This window comes from Eumetopias jubatus, unplaced genomic scaffold, assembly GCF_037043125.1.
Source record: "Eumetopias jubatus isolate StellerSeaLion01/CBP00866 unplaced genomic scaffold, mEumJub1_p1.0 scaffold_10, whole genome shotgun sequence".
Taxonomy (NCBI): domain Eukaryota; kingdom Metazoa; phylum Chordata; class Mammalia; order Carnivora; family Otariidae; genus Eumetopias; species Eumetopias jubatus.
The window spans coordinates 97212700-97234601 of NW_028274816.1; the positions used below are offsets into that span (position 1 = coordinate 97212700).

At 37.7% G+C, this 21902-nt stretch overlaps 1 protein-coding gene across 1 annotated transcript in view; it reads right to left on the reverse strand.

The window, feature by feature from the left end:
- Positions 1–21902, reverse strand: part of LOC148163371 (uncharacterized) — a 143230-nt gene that overhangs the window by 43375 nt on the left and 77953 nt on the right. The window contains exons 18-19 of the mRNA XM_088027057.1: positions 21647–21700; positions 20929–21033 (exon numbers count right to left, since the gene is read on the reverse strand). Coding sequence (XP_087883183.1) covers positions 20929–21033; positions 21647–21700 — 159 coding nt within the window. The remainder of the gene's footprint in view (positions 1–20928; positions 21034–21646; positions 21701–21902) is intronic.

Below are 21902 nucleotides of genomic sequence, written 5' to 3' on the forward strand. Positions count from 1 at the left end.
GCCAAGTAGTCCCTAAGTGGAAGTGTGGTATTTAACAGGGTCACAAAGGTCACCACTGAAGCTGCTAGCTTGGCTTGCCACATTTCCATAGATTTTGATGGTAATGGGACAATAAGCCCAAATGAATTAAGACAGTTACTTATAAACTAGAAGCAAGATCAGCACGGTGTTGATTCCTGCCTCTTTAGTCCCAGAGTACACTGAACAAGCTGGGCCAGATGACTGGTGGCATATACAATGAGTTGTTCTGCTGCTGAGGTACTCACTCAAAACTGTAAACGACCAGTTTTACAGACGTACACAGAACCCTGCAGCTGTACCCTAAGGGAGAGAGGTGGAAAGTCTGTGTTCAACAGAAACTAGGGAGATGAATGAGCAATGACCTTGTAACAGTCTCCTGCAGATAGGGAAGCAGATAGAGAAACTGTTTGGTGGCAGCTCCTCACAAGGCTGCTTACCTCCCCTTGTTCCAGGAGGAAACATGAAGCTTTCAACAAAGACTTACGTTAGATTTGCGTCAAGATGTATTTATGTGGTCTACGTGGAGATGTCCATAGTGGTCAGAGAAGAGCCATTCCCCTCAAATTACATACTTAATAGTTGAAATATGCTAGGTCACAAGGGTACAAAGATAATTAAAGTGTACTTTCTACCATTACTTCAGAGTTTAGAAAAACCGGTATTCTGAGTAAATAAAATTCAGAGATAGTGTACAGATATGGAAGACTCATGATCCAATTGCCTGAAGTTTTCCCATACACACCACATAGTAATTTTCCTTTTCCATATATAACAAATTAAATTAGGGGATTATTATCTATTATTCTTAAGCAAAGTATTTTAAATATACATGTGTCCTACTTCAAAAGATAGATGACAAATTGCAATAAGAATATGAAAATCATCTAGGCCTAGAAATTTACTCACTTTTTCTTATCATTTAGAATGTTTATTTTATATTTATTGAATGATGTTTAGAATTAAACAGATTTTTAAAATACTCTTATGCAAACACAAAAATATGTGAAACAAACTTGCAATTACTATAATTTCATTTTTAGAGTCTAATTCTTTTGCATTGCTGTTCAATATTTCAACTCAGAATCTCTGGTGTCTATATCTTTTTGAATTAGCATTTTCGTTTTCTTTGGGTAAATACCCAGTAGTAGAATTATTGGATCATATGGTATTTCTATTTCTAATTTCTTGAGGAACTTCCATATTGTTTTTCACAGTAGCTGTGTCAATTTACATTCCCACCAAAAATGAATGAGAGTTCCTTTTCTTCTACATCCTCATCAACACTTGTTATTTATGTTTTTGATTTTAGCCATTCTGACAAGTGTGAGATGATATTAGATTGTGGTTTTGATTTGCATTTCCCTGATGATGAGTGATATTGAGCATCTTTTCATGTGTTTATTGGCCATCTGTATGTCTTCTTTGGAAAAATGTCTATTCAGGTCCTCTGCCCATTTTTAAATCAGATTGTTTGGTTTTTTTGGTGTTGAGTTGTAAAACTTCTTTATATACTTTGGATATTAACCCCTTATTGGATATATCATTTGCAAATATCTTCTCCTATTCAGTAGGCTGCCTCTTTGTTTCATTGATGGTTTCCTTCACTGTGCAAAAGCTTTTTATTTTGATGTAGTCCCAATAGTTTATTTTTGCTTTTATTTTCTTTGCCTTAGAAGACATATCTAGAAAAATATTGCTATGGCTGATTACAAAGAAGGTACAGAAAAGTAGAAGAGGGGAAGACTAGAGAGGGAGAAAGAAACCCCAATCGTTTTGGTCAGATTTACAAAGAATGGATCATTCTGTCTATTATGTGAAGAGTGGATATGAAATAACAAAATTGTAGGCAGAGAGAGAGAGAGTTATCTAGCAGTCTAAGCAGAGATAAAAAGAAATAGAAATAAGGGCAGTGATACAGAGCTAAGGAGTAGGAATGGATTTAAGAAATATTTAGTGGTTCAATGAATCACAGAGGGAGGAGCAAAATGGTAGAGGAGTAGGAGACCTAAATTTCGTCTGGTCCCTGGAATTCAGCTAGATACAGATCAAACCATTCTGAACACCTACAAACTCAACAGGAGATCGAAGAAAAGAATAGCAGCAACTCTCTGAACAGAAAAGTGACCACTTTCTGGAAGGTAGGACGTGCGGAGAAGTGAATCTGAGGCGATATTCGGGAAGACAGATGGCGGGGGAGGGGGCCTCTGTCAGCCGCTACTGGCAAGTGATAGAGCTGCAGAGCACAAAATCAGAACTTTTAGAAGTCGGCTCCACTGAGGGATGTAACTCCAGTGGCTAAGCAGGGGGTGGAACCCTCGCGGGACAGTGTGGTCTCAGGACCTTCGGGGTCACAGAAAGACTGGGGGTGCCTGAGAGCGGCAGAGCTCCCAGGTATCGGAGCGGGGAAGCTGGCTGCAGAGACGGAGCTGAGGTGCGGGCTCTCAACTTGGGGTTGCCATAAACTGTGATCCATGGCACAGTCAGGCCCCTACTCCTCCATCAGGGACCCAACAAGTGGCAGAGCCGGGGAGACTCCCCTTCCTCCCCCGGGAGGAGTGGCACGGGAGCGCACCGCAGGGATCTGCTGGGTTTGGAGACTCCACACCGAGTCAGGTGCCAGAGATAGAAACGCTCAGTCACAGGCTGGGTGAACACGGAGTGCGGCCGGAGACTGGGGAGATGGGAGTGACTGACTTCTTTTCTCCGGGGGCTCACTGAAGAGAGGGCCCCGAGTTCTTGGCTCCTGGGGGGGGGAGATTGGGAGGCTGCCATTTTCACTCTCATCCTCCAAAGCTGTACAGATAGCTTGCAGGGAACAAAAGCTATGGAGAGCAAACCCCAGCAGATTACTGAGCCCGAACAGGCAAGGGCAGGGCAATTCTGCCCCGGCAAAGACATTTGGGAACCACAGCAACAGGCCCCTCCCCCAGAAGATCAGGAATAACAGCCAGCCAAGACCAAGTTTACCGATCAATGAGAACAGCAGAATGCCAGCACTAGGGGAATACTGCACGTAGAATTCATGGCTTTTTCCCCATGATTCTTTAGTCTTTCAAAGTTAATTTTTTTAACTTTCTTTTTCTTTTTTGAATTTTTCTTTTTCCCTTTTTCAAAGAACATCTTATCAAACACTTTTTAAAACAAATTTTTTTATTTTTCATTTTTAGGGTCATATTCTATCCCTTCATAGTAGTTAACCTTATTTTTGGTATATATATATAAATTGTTCTCTCTTAAAAATTTTGGGATACAGTTTCTTCTAACAGACCAAGATATACCCTAAATCTCTAGTGTATGGCTTTGTTCTAGTCTCCTGCCTGATCACATTCTCTACCTTTTTTTTTAAATCCTCTTCTTTCTTTTTTCAACCAACTTCTTATCTTATCAATTCCTTTCATAAAATCTTTGATAATTTTCATCTTTACAATCATATTCCATCCCTGCATCATATTTACCCTTATTTTTGTACATATATAAGTTTTCATTCTTTAAAATTTTGGGAGGCAGTTTCTTCTAACTGACCAAAATATGCCCAAAATCTAGTGTGTGGCACTGATCTATGCACCGGACTCATCATATTTGATCATATTCTGATTTTTGTTTGTTTGTTTATAACTTTTTCTCTTTTTTTTCTCTTTTTCTTTCTTTCCCTTTCTTTTCCCCCAGTTTCAGGTCTCTTCTGATTGTTTAGTGTATATTTTTCTGAGGTCGTTGTTACCCTATTAGCATTTTGTTCTCTCACTCATCTATTCTCCTCTGGACAAAATGACAAGACAGAAAAAAAAAAGACCTCAAAAACAAAACAAAACAAAACAAAAAAAACACCAAGAGGCAGTACTGACTGCCAGGGACCTAATCAATACAGACATTAGTAAGATGTCAGAACTAGATTTCAGAATGACGATTTTAAATATACTAGCTGGGCTTGAGAAAAGCATGGAAGATATTAGAGAAACCCTTTCTGGAGAAATAAAAGAACTAAAATCTAACCAAGTCAAAATCAAAAAGGCTATTAATGAGGTGCAATAAAAAATGGAGACTCTAACTGCTAGGATAAATGAGGCAGAAGAGAGAATTAGTGATATAGAGGACCAAATGATGGAAAATAAAGAAGCTGAGTAAAAGAGAGATAAACAACTACTGGATCATGAGGGGAGAATTCGAGAGATAAGCGATACCATAAGACGAAACAACATTAGAATAACTGGGACCCCAGAAGAAGAAGAAAGAGAGAGAGGGGCAGAATGTATATTGGAGCAAATTATAGCAGAGAACAACCCTAATTTGGGGAAGGAAACAGGCATCAAAATCCAGGAGGCACAGAGAACCTCCCTCACAATGAGTAAAAATAGGTCAACACCCCGACATCTAATAGGAAAACTTATGAGTCTCAGAGACAAAGAGAAAATCCTGAAAGCAGCTCGGGAGAAGACATAGGTAACCTACAATGGTAGAAACATTAGATTGGCAACAGACCTATCCACAGAGACCTGGCAGGCCAGAAAGGACTGGCATGATATTTTCAGAGCACTAAATGAGAAAAATAGGCAGCCAAGAATACCATATCCAGCTACGCTGTCATTGAAAATAGAAGGAGAGATAAAAAGCTTCCAGGACAAACAAAAACTACAGGAATTTGCAAACACGAAACCAGCCCTCCAAGAAATATTGAAAGGGGTCCTCTAATCAAAGAGAGAGCCTAAAAGTAACATAGACCAGAAAGGAACACAGACAATATACAGTAATAGTCACCTTACAGGCAATACAATGGCACTAAATTCATATCTTTCAATAGTTACCCTGAATGTAAATGGGCTCAATGCCCCAATCAGAAGACACAGGGTATCATTTGGATAAAATACAAGACCCATCAGAATGCTGTCTTCAAGAGATTCATTTTGGACCCAAAGACACCTCCAGATTGAAAGTGAGGGGGTGGAAAACCATTTACCATGCTAATGGACACCAAAGGAAAGCTGGGGTGGCAATCCTTATATCAGACAAATTAGATTTTAAACCAAAGACTACAATAAGAGATGAGGAAGGACACTATATCCTACTTAAAGGGTCTATCCACCAAGAAGCTCTAACAATTGTAAATATCTATGCCCCTAACATGGGAGCAGCCAGTTATATAAGCCAATCAATAACAAAAGCAAAGAAACACATCAACAACAATACAATAATAGTGGGGGACTTTAACACCCCCCTCACTGAAATGGACAGATCATCTAAGCAAAAGATCAACAAGGAAATAAAGACTTTAAATGACACACTGGACCAAATGGACTTCACAGATATATTCAGAGCATTCCATCCCAAAGCAACAGAATACACATTCTTCTCTAGTGCCCATGGAACATTCTCCAGAATAGATCACATCCTAGGTCACAAATCAGGTCTCAACCAGCACCAAAAGATTGGGATCATTCCCTGCATATTTTCAGACCACAATACTTTGAAACTAGAACTCAATCACAAGAGGAAAGTCGGAAAGAACTCAAATACATGGAGGCTAAAGAGCATCCTACTAAAGAATGAATGGGTCAACCAGAAAATTAAAGAAGAATTAAAAAAATTCATGGAAACCAATGAAAATGAAAACACAACTGTTCAAAATCTTTGGGATGCAGCAAAGGCAGTCCTGAAAGGAAAGTATATAGCAATACAAGCCTTTCTCAAGAAACAAGAAAGGTCTCAAATACACAACCTAACCCTACACCTAAAGGAGCTAGAGAAAAAACAGCAAATAAAGCCTAAATGCAGCAGGAGAAGAGAAATAGTAAAGATCAGAGCAGAAATCAATGAAATAGAAACCAAAAGAACAGTAGAACAGATCAACAAAACTAGGAGTTGGTTCTTTGAAAGAATTAACAAGATTGATAAGCCCCTGGCCAGACTTATCAAAAAGAAAAGAGATATGACCCAAATAAATAAAATCATGAATGAAAGAGGAGAGATGACAGCCAACACCAAAGAAATGCAAACAATTATAAGAACATATTGTGAGCAACTCTATGCCAGCAAATTAGATAATCTGGAAGAAATGGATGCATTCCTAGAGATGTATCAACTACCAAAACTGAACCAGGAAGAAATAGAAAACCTGAACAGACCTATAACCACTAAGGAAATTGAAGCAGTCATCAAAAATCTCCCAACAAACAAAAGCCCAGGGCCAGATGGCTTCCCAGGGGAATTCTACCAAACATTTAAAGAAGAATTAATACCTATTCTCCTGAAACTGTTTCAAAAAATAGAAATGGAAGGAAAACTTCCAGACTCGTTTTATGAGGCCACCATTACCTTGATCTCAAAACCAGACAAAGACCCCATCAAAAAGGAGAATTACAGACCAATATCCTTGATGAACATAGATGCAAAAATTCTCATCAAAATACTAGCCAATAGGATCCAACAGTACATTAAAAGGATTATTCACCATGGCCAAGTGGGATTTATTCTTGGGCTGCAAGGTTGGTTCAACATCTGCAAATCAATCAATGTGATAACAATACATTAATAAAAGAAAGAACAAGAACCATATGATCCTCTCAATAGATGCAGAAACAGCATTTGACAAAGTACAGCATCCTTTCTTGATCAAATCTCTTCAGAGTACAGGGATAGAGGGCACATACCTCAGTATCATAAAAGCCATCTATGAAAAACCTACAGCGAATATCATTCTCAATGGGGAAAAGCTGAGAGCTTTCCCCCTAAGGTCAGGAACATGGCAGGGATTCCACTATCACCACTGCTATTCAACATAGTATTAGAAGTCCTAGCCACAGCAATCAGACAACAAAAAGAAATCAAAGGCATCCAAATCGGCAAAGAAGAAGTCAAACTCTCACTCTTTGCAGATGATATGATATTTTATGTAGAAAACCCAAAAGACTCCACCCCAAAACTGCTAGAACTCATACAGGAATTCAGTAAATTCTATAAAGAACTTATCAAACTCAAAACCCAAACAAATAATCCAAACAAGAAATGGGCAGAAGACATGAACAGACATTTTTCCAAAGAAGACATCCAGGTGGCCAACAGACACATGAAAAAATGCTCAACATTGCTCAGCATCAGGGAAATCCAAATCAAAACCTCAATGAGATACGACCTCACACCAGTCAGAATGGCTAAAATTAACAAGTCAGGAAACGACAGATGTTGGCGGGGATGCGAAGAAAGGGGAACCCTCCTACACTGTTGGTGGGAATGCAAGCTGGTGCAACCACTCTGTAAACAGTATGGAGGTTCCTCAGAAAGTTGGAAATAGAGCTACCCTACGACCCAGCCATTGCACTACTGGGTATTTACCCCAAAGATACAAATGTCATGATCTGAAGGGGTGGGATACATGCCCACCAATGTTTATAGCAGCAACGTCCACAATAGACAAACTATGGAAAGAGCCAAGATGTCCATCGACAGATGAATGGATAAAGAAGAAGTGGTATATATACACAATAGAATATTATGCAGCCATCAAAAGGGATGAAATCTTGCCATTTGCAATGATGTGGATGGAACTGGAGAGTATTAGGCTGAGCGAAATAAGTCAATCAGAGAAAGACATGTATCATATGACCTCACTGATATGAGGAATTGTTAATCTCAGGAAACAAACTGAATGTTGCTGGAGTGGTGGGGGTGGGAGGGATGGGGTGGCTGGGTGACAGACGTTGGGGAGGGTATGTGCTATGGTGAGCACTGTGAATTGTATAAGACTGTTGAATCACAGACCTGTACCTCTGAAACAAATAATACATTATATGTTAAAAAAAAGAAGAATATATCAGGAAGGGAAAAATGAAGGGGCGAAATTGGAGGGGGAGACAAACCATGAGAGACTGTGGACTCTGAGAAACATACTGAGGGTTCTAGAGGGGACGGGGATGGTGAGATGGGTTAGCCTGGTGATGGGTATTAAAGAGGGCACGTACTGAATGGAGCACTGGGTGTTATACGCAAACAATGAATCATGGAACACTACATCAACAAGTAATGATGTAATGTATGGTAATTAACATAACATAAAAAAAAGAAATATTTAGTGGTTTAAATAGGCAGCATAAAGTAATTAAGTGGCTATGTTTTTGGCAGGGTCAATGCGGTAGAAAAAAGGATCAGTTTAAGAAGATGTGGAATATACAAGATTAAGAAAATTATGTTTGAACAGCTGTTTTGGGTGACTAAATATAAATGTCTTACAAGATTTGGAATAAAATAGCTTGAAGATTGGGGAAAAGACTGGAAAGAATATAAAATCTGATGGTTCAGGGGTACCTGGGTGGCTCAGTCGGTTAAGCATCTGCCTTTGGCTCAGGTCATGATCCCAGGGTCCTGGGATCAAGTCACACATTGGGCTCCTTGCTCAGCGGGGAGTCTGCTTCTCCCTCTGCCCCTCCCCCTCCTCTCCCATGCTCCGTCTCTTGCTTTCTCTCAAATATAGAAATGAAATCTTAAAAAAATTTGATGGTTCAAATAAATGGTTAAAAGTGGGAATTCATAAAATCACTCAGGGAGAGCATGTAAAATAAAAAAAGCAAATGTTTCAATATTGGAGGAGCTACGAAATGAAGTAACCAGTTAGCAGGCATATGATCACTTTTAAACTTAATCCATAAAATTTTTATTCTACATTCTAACTATTCCTTAGACAAACATCCTGGCTCCTCTGTTATCTATAAGAAAATATGTTGCTAACTTTAAATTTTAAAAAATGAGGCAGTATTTCTTTTTACTTTATGAATACGTTCAACTCTAAGATACTGGCATTTCTTTTTAGCAACAAATAATCCTATTTCCAAAATTCTGATGTATATGTTCACAGGTAAAGCTCTGCAGAAAGGCAGAGTAATGACTACAGTGCTCACCATCAACTGATAGGTTATCTGTTAGACTCTGAATCTCCTTTCCTGTGAGCTCGATTCCCATGTTTTCTAGAACAGTATTGACTTGACTTCTTTTAACCTTCCCTCCTTAGGAAAGAGACAGAAACAGTGACAAAAACCATTAAAATATGAAAGCACATTAAAGACTAGAAATATTGTGGTGCCTGGGTGGCTAAGTTGGTTAAGTGTCTGACTCTTTTTTTGGCTCAAGTCATGTTCTCAGGGTTGTGAAATCAAGCCCTGTGTTGGGCTCTGAGCTGGGCTTGGAGCCTGCTTAAGATTCTCTCTCTCATTCTCCCTATGCCTCCCCCACCTGCCATGTGCTCTCTCACTCTAAAAATAAATAAAGAAAAATAAAGAAAAAATACTAGACATATATCAGTGCTCTGTTACTATTGTATTAAAAACGTTTTAATGTTAAAATGAAAAAAATTAGGAGTAAGGAAAAATAGAATCCATTTTTCAGTACTATTAATATTGTTTTGAAACATGAGTACCAAAGTTTAACATTGTGTTAAAGAACCTTAAGCTTTACCATGATGAAACTATGCACACGAAATAATTTATGAAGGGGTTTTGCAACTGAAAATGAAGACAACTCATGGAATTTATAATAGAGAAGGATTTTGAAAAAAGCCTCAGTTGCCAGAAAACTTGTACTGATTTCCACTGGAACTTGACCATTCCCTTAAGCCTGGTGAATCCATGCTGTGAAAATAGTTTATGAGCACAGATTTTTTGGTGAATTTGTTAAGACAGGAAACTATTTGTATTAGTATAAAAGAATATGTAATTATCTTTTAAACTCCCTGGCATGGTGTCAGAGAGGACTGTAGTTAAAAATGTTCTGCATGGAGCACTGGGTGTTATAGGCAAACAATGACTCATGTAACACCACATGAAAAACTAATGAGGTAATCTATGGTGATTAACATAATAAAAGAAAAGAAAAGAAAAAGAAAAAAAATTTAAAAAATGTTCTGAAATTGAAGCAGGAGCTGAGACTGGGAGGGCATGAAAAGGAAAATTTACCATTAAAGTTGTAAAACAGGAGGCCTAGAGACTGGAGAAGAATAGCTAGATTGGGGAACAGAACAGAAAGACTGACAATACAAGTTTCTGGCTATCATCGTTCCATTTCTAAGGTGATACTTGATTTAGGTGATAAGGACACACAGCAAGATGTTATCAAATGGGCAGCATGGTTAAATCCACATTAAATGAAAAAATAATCCTGCTGCCACTCTTCTAAAGGGCCTAGGAATGCCAAGAGGCATTCTTGTAGCAGAAGACTCCTCAATAGGTATCAAGTGGAAGAGCTTCTAAGTCTTTCCTTCATTCTCCTTATGCTCTTCTCTTCTTTTGGATTAAGCACTGGCAAGAGGGAAAGCAAAACAAAAACAAACCCTAGGCACAGCCTTTGCCTACAGGTTTTTGCTTGTTTGTTTGTTTGTTTTTTACTGAATCTCACTAAAACATATTCTTTTTTTAAATTTTTTGTTATGTTAATCACCATACATTACATCATTAGTTCTTGATGTAGTGTCCCATGATTCATTGTTTGTGCATAACACCCAGTGCTCCACGCAGAACGTGCCCTCCTTAATACCCATCACCAGGCTAACCCATCCCCCCACCCCCCTCCCCTCTAGAACCCTCAGTTTGTTTTTCAGAGTCCATCGTCTCTCATGGTTTCTCTCCCCCTCCGACTTACTCCCCTTCATTCTTCCCCTCCTGCTATCTTCTTCTTTTTCTTTTTTCTTAACATATCTTGCATTATTTGTAAAAACATATTCTTTTAAGAGGAACTATAATGAATATTTATTTATGATTTTGATTTTGATTCTATCAGGAAACAATGCCCAATCTTTTTGAGAATAGAAACTATTTTTGTTTTCTTTGCTTGCTTAACTAATCCTCAGACTAGCTACCTATCATCCTTTTCATGTTTTGCTGTATCTACCTAGAATTCAACTTATACTTTCAAGATTAATTTTTGGAAAATATAAGAAAATGTGGGACCTACAAAGATTTAAAAATATTTTATCATAAAATACCACATTTAAAATAAAGAAACTACATTTAAAAATCAGTTCCTAGGGGTGCCTGGGTGGCTCAGTCTGTTAAGTGTCTGCCTTCGGCTCCGGTCATGATCCCAGGGTCCTGGGATGGAGCCCCGGATCGGGCTCCCTGCTCGGCGGGAAGCCTGCTTCTCCCTATCTCTCTGCCTGCTACTCCCTCTGCTTGTGCTCTCCCTGTCAAATAAATAAATAAAATCTTTAAAAAAATAAAATAAAAATCAATTCATAGAAGGGTGGCTTGGTTAAAACTCTAATGAGATAAATTAAACTGTTAACTCTCAAATTGCTCATTATCTCACCTTTGAAAGACTTCAGATTATCCAACAATCTATTTTGATAGATCTTCCCAGAAGGTACAATGCAAAGCATAGTCCTTGTCAGATAAAATACTATGTCGATGGTCAGAAAGATGCTACATATATTCCATAAATACAGGGAGAGTTTTCATTTACTGAATAAATATGTTCTTATTTCAACCTCCAGTTAAAAAAAAAAATGGAGACTAGGGGCTCCTGGGTGGCTCAGTTGGTTAAGCAACTGCCTTCGGCTCAGATGATCCTGGAGTCTCAGGATCGAGTCCCGCATCGAGCTCCCTGCTTGGCAGGGAGTCTGCATCTCCCTGTGACCCTGCCACCTCTCATGCTCTCTCTCTCAAATAAATAAAATCTTTAAAAAAAAAAAAGGAGACTATGAGAGAACTTTCAATGAGAATTATGCAGTTCTAAAGACCTGACAAAAACTGTTAACAGGCACTCTACACTTTCTTTCTTCTTTGATCTCTTGTGTGTAATTCTTCTAAAAGTCTCTCCCCAGATCACATTCCTTCATTTTCTTTCTTGTAGTTTTGTCATTGGCTAGAGGTGATGACATAAAACATTTGTTTTGACAGATGTTGGCAGGGATGCAGAGAAAGGGGAACCCTCCTACACTGCTGGTGGGAATGCAAGCTGGTGCAACCACTCTGGAAAACAGTATGGAGGTTCCTCAAAAAGTTGAAAATAGAGCTACCATATGATCCAGCAATTGCACTACTGGGTATTTACCACAAAGATACAAATGTTTAGGGATCTGAAGGGGTACGTGCGCCCCAATGTTTATAGCAGCAATGTCCACAATAGCCAAACTGTGGAAAGAGCCAAGATGTCCATCGACAGATGAATGGATAAAGAAGATGTGGTGTATATGTGTGTGTACACACACACACACACACACACACACACACACACACACACACACAAAGGAATATTATTCAGCCATCAAAAGGAATGAGATCTTGCCATTTGCAACGACATGGATGGAACTGGAGGGTGTTATGCTGAGTGAAATAAGTCAACCAGAGAAAGACATATATCATATGACCTCACTGATATGAGGAATTCTTAATCTCAGGAAACAAACTGAGGGTTGTTGGAGTTGGGGTGGGGTGGGAGGGATGGGGTGGCTGGGTGATAGACATTGGGGAGAGTATGTGCTATGGTGAGCGCTGTGAATTGTGCAAGACTGTTGAATCACAGATCTGTACCTCTGAAACAAATAACATGATATATGTTAAGAAAGAAAAAAGAAGAAGATAGCAGGAGGGGAGGATAGAAGGGGGTTAATTGGAGGGGGAGATGAACCATGAGAGACAATGGGCTCTGAAAAACAAACTGAGGGTTCTAGAGGGGAGAGGGGTGGGGAGATGGGTTAGCCTGGTGATGGGTATTGAGGAGGGCACGTTCTGCGTGGAGCACTGGGTGTTATGCACAAACAATGAATCGTGGAACACTGCACCACAAACTAAAGATGTAACGTATGGTGATTAACATAACAATAAAAAATTTAAAGAGTAAAACATTTGTTTTGCCCGTGATGGCCTGGGTTAAAATGAACAGAAGGGTATCCATAGAACTTAAGACCTATGTATATATAGGTCTTATTTCAAGCTAAAAGAGAACCTTTAAAAACTTCTCCCAGTGTACTATAAAGCTAAGTACTCTAGAAGGCAACTAAGGTATCTTTATGGCTCACCACCAACTGGAAGCTTCTTCAGCAGCCTCTTTTGTTCTTTATCTGTTAGCTCAACACCCAAATTGCTCACAAAATCTGGTACATGTTGCGCATTCATCTTTTTTCCTTTGAAAATATGAAATGTGACCGTTCAAGAATTTTATAGAATAATTATTTCAAATAATAATTAATAATGTGAAAAATGTTTCTTCCTAATTTGTGGAAGTTCAAAGATATACTAAGATATAGACATCTATAGAGAATTAAGAAGGATCATATATCTAATTTACATAAAGATACTAAAGTATGATTTCCTAATCTGACAAGGAGTCAGAATAGGGTAAATTTTATCTGAATAATTATCTGGTTAATGACGATATCAATATCATTTATATATCTTACTAGAGAGTATTAATGTATTTTAAATATTTTTTCTGAAATGTTATTTGCTTAAAAGACTGACAATAAAAAAGCTTTATCTTGTTGCTTGATATATCCTAATTTGGGAATCTATTAATAACGTTGAAGCGAATAATATTGTTAGTGTAAAAACTCCAGAAAGTTCAGAAGTTGTTAGACTTTTAATCACTATATAAAAAGGCAAACTATGGGACATCAGGAGCAAATGTTTTATTAGAAAATGTTGAAAGCTAAAATTTACAAATCAGTAAAAGAATGATAGAAAATATTATTTAAAACTACTACTACATAAAGCTTACTGATCTTGGTTTTATATAACTTCCCACTGACCTGCAGAAGCTTTTAATCCATCAAACAACTTTTTCATTGCAACTCTTCCATATACTGTAAGAAGAAATGCAAATAATAAAAAAGAAACAGACTGTGATGCGTAGAAATAATCTGAGATGAAAATATTCCAGCAACACTGACATATCAAGAATGTTCTCTACTTTTACCCTTTTCCTGAGAAGAAGTGTAAAGAAGTGACACATGAAAAATATAACTTCAATAGCATAACTGTGATTTCATTCTTCTTAAATCAAACCTGTAACAGTCAAGGGGTAAGATTCAAAAGACACCTATTGCCTAGGGTCTACTTTTGAGCTCTAAGATTTTGAAGAACTTTCTTATTTATATAAGACCCCTACAAGAGGATTTCAAGTTGGTATATGCTATTCAAAAATGTTGAAATTGGGGTTTTAGAAATGATTTTCTCCTGTAATGTGTTCTCATCTGGTATTCCCTGATGGTAAGCACAGACAGATTTAGTTCCTCCTTTTTGGATTACAAGATCAATTATTCATCACTTTGAAGATAATTCCTTTACATCAGCAGTTGGGGGGGTGGTTATTATACTGAGAAACTAATAGATTTTTATTTTCAACTTAATATTTTTTTGAAATTTTTATTTGGATAATTGTAGGTTCATATGAAGTTGTTAGAAAAAATATAAAGCAATGCCTTGTACATTTTTGCCCAGCTTCCCCTAATGATAAGACTTACAAAACCATAGTATAATATAAAAAATAGGATGTTGGCATTGATACAATTCACCATTATTTAGATTTCATTAGTTTTCCTTGTACTGATTTGTGTGTCTGTGTGAAGGTTCATGTATGCACTGCCATAGTCAAGATCCTGACTGCACCAAAAGGACCCTTTGGTAACCACCCCACCTTCCTCTGTCTCCACCAATCCCCTATCCCTAAATCCTGGCAAGCACTAATTGCCCTACATTTCTAAAATTTTATTATTTCAAAATCTTATGTAAATGGAATTGTACAGTGTGTAACCTCTGAGCTTGGCTTTCTTTGGTTCTGCATAATTATCTGGAAATTCATCCAAGTTGTTGCATGAGTCAAATAGTTACTTTATTTTTACTGATGAATAGTAATCCATGATACATATGGACCACAGTTTGTTTAGCCATCTACCTGTTCAAGGGTACCTGGGTTGATTCCAGATTTTGCTCTTATGTTCATGTACAGATTTTTGTGCAAACATAAGTTTTTATTTCTCTGGGATCAATGCCCAGAGGTGTAACTACTAGGTCCTATGGTAGCTTTATGCTTAGTTTTTTTTTTAAAAACTGGAACTTTTTTCTCTAGTGATTATATCACTTTATGTTTCCACCAGGAAGGGTGAGTGACCCAGATTCTCTAGCATCCTCATCAACATTTGGTGTTGTCACCATTCAATTTTAGCTATTTGGATAGGTATGCAGTGATATCTCATTGTAGTTTTAAGTTGCATTTCCTTGATGCCTAATGATGTCAAGCATCTTTCCATGTGTTTATTTGATACCGGTAGATCCTCCATGGTGAAATACTTTTTCACATAATTTCCCCATTTTCTAATTGGACTGTTTATATTTTATGTTGCTGAGTTTTGAGGATCCTTTGAATCAGAGCTATTAGCCCTTTGTCAGATGTGTCATTTGCAAATATTTTCTCCCAGACTGTAGGTTGTCTTTCACCATCTCCACACTGCTTTCACAGAGCAAAAGCTTTTCATTTTGATGAGGTTTTAACATCCACTTTTTCCCCTTATGGGTCATACTTTTCATGTAATATGTTTTTAAATTCATTTACTGAATAGGTAACATAAGCATAAATTACATAACTTCAAATGTTATCACTGTGTATATAGTGAAAAATAAATCTTCCTCATAAACATATCCTCTATCAGAGTTCTCTTCCCTCTAAGGAACAAACACTGATGTTTTATTCTGTTTTAGAGATATTCTGTGCATATATTTGTATACAAATATAGAGCTGACTGGTTCTTTTGATGACTCTATATATTTCATTGAATGGATGTTCTGTAATTATGGAATCAGTTTTAAAATGCACTAAAATTGATATAAATTGCTTCTCCCTGTATTTTCAGATATGTTGTTTTAAGAGAATGTATATTGTTTGTTCAAATATTCTCTGCCCCTTTCTATCAAGCCTGTCCTTAAGGATGATACTTCTGTTCCTAATGATATCATGTAAGGTGCTTTGCCTAATGAAATATTTGTGTCTCTTCTGAGCAGAAACTTTAAGAACTACCACATAGTGGCATCATCTCTGTTTTTCCCTGTCACAAAGGTGACATCATCCAGACAGGGACTGCTCCTTCAGCCTGTGCCCTATAATAGAGACCAGAGGGACAGCCAACATATGGGCAGTATCTAATTTTGAGTGACATGCAAAAAAATCTTTTGCCATAAGCCACTGAGATTTGGGGGTTGTCTGTTACTACTGCACCATAGCTAACTGATACAGAAACTAGAAACACAAGTGTGGTGCTGTCTTAGCAACAACAACAGCAATAGCAAAAACAATGAAAATATGTGGTACTGGCTCTGGTGCTGGGAGTGGTGGGTGAGGAAGTTGTTCCTGGAGGCTGGAATGAATGAACTCCTGCCTTGCAATGGTGTTGGCAAGTCTATCAATTTCAACAACTGAGAAGGTAGATAATGTGTGCTGAAGATGCTTGTGCCTTAAAAGAAGAGGTGAGGAAATACAGTGTTACTAGAGTATCTGGTTGATATTGGCTGCCATGGAGAAGTTACTAGAAGAAGAAATGAACTCAGAAACAAAAGGACTGCCTGGAAAGCAGGGACTAAAGAGAACAGAGAGATCTGGAAATTCTGGGTCCTGCGTGGCAAACAAAAATGAACTATTTCTCATCTTCTATAAATAGAAGATAACCCCAAGGATTTCTTTCAGTGACCAAGGGCATTTAAAAGTAAGGCTTCCGAATGAAACTCGACCATTCTCTAACACCATACACAAAGATAAACTCAAAATGGATGAAAGACCGCAATGTGAGACAGGAATCCATCAAAATCTTAGAGGGGAACATAGGCAGTAACCTCTTTGACATCGGCCACAGCAACTTCTTTCAAGATCTCCAAAAGCTAGTGAAACAAAAGCAAAAATGAACTTTTGGGATTTCATCAAGATGAAAGGTTTCTATACAGCAAAGGAAACAGTCAACAAAACAAAGAGGCAACCCACAGAATGGGAGAAGATATTTGCAGATGACACTACAGATAAAGGGCTAGTATCCAAGATCTATAAAGAACTTCTCAAACTCAACACCCAAAAAACAAATAATCAAGTCAAAAAATGGGCAGAAGATATGAAAAGACACTTCTCTGAAGAAGACATACAAATGGCTAACAGACACATGAAAAAATGTTCATCCTCATTAGCCATCAGGGAAATCCAAATCAAAACCACATTGAGATATCACCTTACGCCAGTTAGAATGGCAAAAATGGACAGGGAAAGAAACAACAAATGTTGGAGAGGTTGTGGAGAAAGGGGAACCCTCTTACACTGTTGGTGGGAATGCAAGTTGGTACAGCCACTTTGGAAAACAGTGTGGAGGTGCCTCAAAAATTTAAAAATAGAGCTACCCTATGACCCAGCAATTGCACTCCTGGGTATTTACCCCAAAGACACAGATGTAGTGAAAAGAAGGGCCATATGCACCCTGATGTTCATAGCAGCAATGTCCGCAATAGCCAAACTGTGGAAAGAGCTGAGATGTCCTCCAACAGATGAATGGATAAAGAAGATGTGGTCCATATATACAATGGAATATTACTCAGCCAACAGAAAGGATGAATACCCAACTTTTACAACAACATGGATAGGACTGGAGGAGATTATGCTAAGTGAAATAACTCAGGCAGAGAAAGTCAATTATCATATGGTTTCACTTATTTGTGGAACATAAGGAACAGCATGGAGGACACTAGGAGAAGGAAGGGAAAAATGAAGCGGGGGGGGGAATTGGAGGGAGAGATGAACCATGAGAGACTATGGACTCTGAGAAACAAACAGGGTTTTAGAGGGGAGGGGGGGGGGGATGGGTTAGCCTGGTGATGGGTATTAAGGAGGGCATGTACTGCATGGAGCACTGGGTGTTATACAAAAACAATGGAACATGGATCACCACATTAAAAACTAATGATGTATTGTATGGTGACTAACATAACATAATAAAATTTAAAATAAATAAATAAATAAAAGTAAGGCTCTGGCAAAGACAAAATGAAGAGTGTCGTCATTATTCCTTTTGTTAAAATGTCTGATTTGAGGGTGCCTGGGTGGCTCAGTTGGTTAAGTGACTGCCTTCGGCTCAGGTCATGATCCTGGAGTCCCAGGATCGAGTCCTGCATCAGGCTCCCTGCTTGGTATGGAGTCTGCTTCTCCCTCTGACCCTCCCCCCTCTCATGCACTCTCTCTCTGTCTCTCATTCTCTCTCTCAAATAAATAAATAAAATCTTTAAAAAAAATAAAATGTCTGATTTGATTAATGGGCTGGCTAGTAAATCCTCTAAGTTTGAAAAAACAATTCAGGAATAAGCATCTTAGGTTGTGCTTCTCTCCAAGGACATCTGATAAAACTCAAGGGATCTATAATTAAATCTAATGAGAAGCATGTCTCAAAAAGAATTGTAGATGTAAGTACTGCAACACAAAGCTAGTCATAGTCAATCAGATAAAAGGTCAACTCTATTTTAGTATAAACCTAAACTAAAAGATATTCTGTTCATGACCATAACCGGGTCTCCTGCTCTTTACAAACAGGAAGTAGACTAAGAAAGTTGCTTCAGCCACAAGAAGGGGATATTCTTCAGTGCCTTCTTCCCATGTGGGAAGACGAATAATGAAAAAAGGTAGGATTTCCTCAATGGCATAACCAAGATCCATAAAGAACAATGGGCTGGGATTCTAATCACCATGGTAGGATTTTCCCAAAGAATTTAAAAATATTTTACATGCTCACCATCAGTGGGCAGGTTGCATTTGAGATCCTTAATTTCGTCTTCTGTGAGTTTCCATCCCATGGTTTTCAAAACTGAACCAAGTTTATTGACATTAACAATCCCTCCTTGGAAATGAAAAATGGTCAAGAAACAACAAAATGAAAGAAAAATACAGGTTTATATATTTAAACAACCTAGGGGCCCACAAGACTGAAGTATAGGTGGAAATATAAAGGGTGTTTTCTGTCAGAAGTGTTTTTCTTTTGCAGGCAAGGGATCTTTTTCTAAAATTTTGGTTTGGGCGACTTCTTAGAAACTTCCTCTGTTGGGGATAAAAAATCTGAAATCTTAATCTCATTGCCCAGAATGCATTTTATTATAGTCAGTCAGCATGCTGTATAGTTTTTGGATTCAAATAACTTAAATGGACTTGAATGAAACAAGTGAAAAAAGTAATTTTATCTTCTCACTCATAAGTGGGCTCATTTTTATTTACTTTATTAGTTGTCTCAACTCCTAACCAAATTCCCCAAATATTTTCCCTTTAGTTTCTCTGTTCCAACACAGATATTAGTTTCTTTTCTGCAAAACATTATTTAAAAATTCAATGTGGTGATAATTTGCTCACAGACAGGTCTATATCAGAAGGTAGGAATGACATCAGTATTTAAGTAGGTTAGTGAAAGTCACAATTGGGTATCTAGGAAGTAGTATGTATGTGCCTCTTAGATTCATCTGGCTTTTGACTATGCTTCTCACTTACCATTAAGAGACTTCAAACCATCCAGCAACCTATTCTTGTAGACTTTCCCATTAGCTACAGGAAACATAAATCAGATCATACACAAGTAAGTGATGTGGAGAGTCACCAACGCAGCAAGTCATAATTTAATGTAAGGAGGATTTGTACTTTTCTCTAGAAAATTTCCAAATTGCTTTCAAATTTTAAAAAAATGAAATGGCCACCAATGCATCCACTCTATTCAATTGTTGGCACCTCAGCATGTTAATGCTGGCAATCTACAATGCATGAGCTTTTGAAAAAAAATTCTTTCTGCTCTTTCGTCTAGTTAGTATACCTTTTAGAATTCCCTTTTCTATGGAATTTGCCTACAAAAGGTATTTCTTAACCTTGATGGCAGATTGTGAATAGAGCAGCAGCTGATTTCCAACTAAAAACCTGTAATGGATAGAATTCCTTCTTAAAAATCTTCTGTTAAAATGTTTTTATTATGGGCGCCTGGGTGGCTCAGTCATTAAGCATCTGACTTTGGCTCAGGTCATGATCCCAGGGTCCTGGGATGGAGCCCTGCATTGAGCTCCCTGCTCAGCGGGAAGCCTGCTTCTCCCTCTCCCACTCCCCCTGCTTGTGTTCCCTCTCTCGCTGTGTCTCTGTCTGTCAAACAAATGGATAAAATCTTAAAAAAAGTTTTTATTATGAAAAATTTCAGCCATATACAAAACTAGAATAGAAAAAATGAATCAAAAAAAAAAGAAAGAAAGAAAGAAAGAAACAGTGAATCCTCATATATACTCAGCTCAAACAGTTACTGATGTTCTACTATTTGACAGAATCCTTTTAAGGTGAAACTGGATCATTCATTGTCTTTAAAAATTATTTGGACTATTGGACATATAAGTTCACATAAATGAATAAATTGAACCATATCATAATGGCTGTACTTTTTCAGTCTAGAGTTTGGGGTTTTTTTTGTGTGTAATTGCCTTTCTCTACTACTCCCTTCTCAGTCTATGATCCAGCCACAAGACCCCAGATAACTCACATTAACAATCTAGAATATAGAGCATATCTTCATATTATCTATCAATATATGTATAGATATATAATTACATTAGTGAAATCATTTATTCTAAGTAACTGTGGAAAGTATCTATGCTATCATATGAGAAAGTTTATAGAAGTTCTTACAAAGGAAGAAATGTATCCTTCCCTCAACACCATAGTAACATTTTATTTTTGTAAAGAATTTATTTATTTATTTATTTGAGAGAGCAAGAATGAGAGACGGAAAGAGAGCACATGGGGGGGGAGGGTGAGAGGGAGAAACAGACTCCCCGCTGAGCAGGGAGCCCGATGCAGGACTCGATCCCAGGACTCCAGGATCATGACCTGAGCCGAAGGCAGTCGCTTAACCAACTGAGCCACCCATGCGCCCAAGACCATAGTAACATTTTAAATCCTTACCATTAACTGGCAGATTTTTTACCAGTTCTCCACATTCCTTATCTGTGACAGTTACTCCTATGTTTTCCAGGACATTTCCCACATCACTGACATCAACCTCTCCTCCTTCAGCATAACAAAATGGGCACAGATCAGTACAGAGAAAGGTCTGATACCTCCAAAAACATGTTGATGCCTTTTCAGCTTCAGCTACGATAGCTGAATGAGCAAACACACATGAATATGCTAACTGTTCACCACTGTCTTTAATGGGGGTAGAAATAGAATTTCTTCCTTACTTTTAGTAAAGTGATAGACATACTGATGCACTTTACATAATGTAAATTAGGACACTGTAGGCATAAGATCCATTTATTTTGTAAAGGATATTACATCTCTCCTAATTTCTTAACGATGAGAGTATTTTTATCTTTGTGAAAGTTTGCTCTATCATTTGCTGTCCTAATTTAAATTTGGCAGTCAAAATGAAGCATAGTGACAATTCTTGGCAAATATTCCAGAAACAAAGAAATTTGCTACTAGAACTTTGCACTGAAAAATTAGTTCTAAAATGCAGATATTCTAAAGTATAATTCTAGGCAACTGAATGCAGATATTCATCAATATAAAAGAAAAATGGATAGAGTAAAAAAGGAAATGGAGAAATGATGGGTCTATATAAAAATATAAATTAATATAAAGAATTAAGACATTAGATTTATAGAAACTTCTAACTAACCTGTAACAGTTTCCACTGCTTCCATCAAGTTTTTGAGACCAATCTTCCCATTAGCTGTAAGAAATATCATAATTAGGATGTGGCAATGTTGTAAGATAAAGGAGCTATAAGAAGAAAAAGATTCCACTGACAATTTAATCTCAACCAATCAAAACTTTATATGGATTGGATTACAAGAATTCATTCTATGGTAGATAGGGGGTTGACCCAAGGAAACTTTCTCTAAATCTTTCGCTTGCAGGAGTGTTACAGTAGG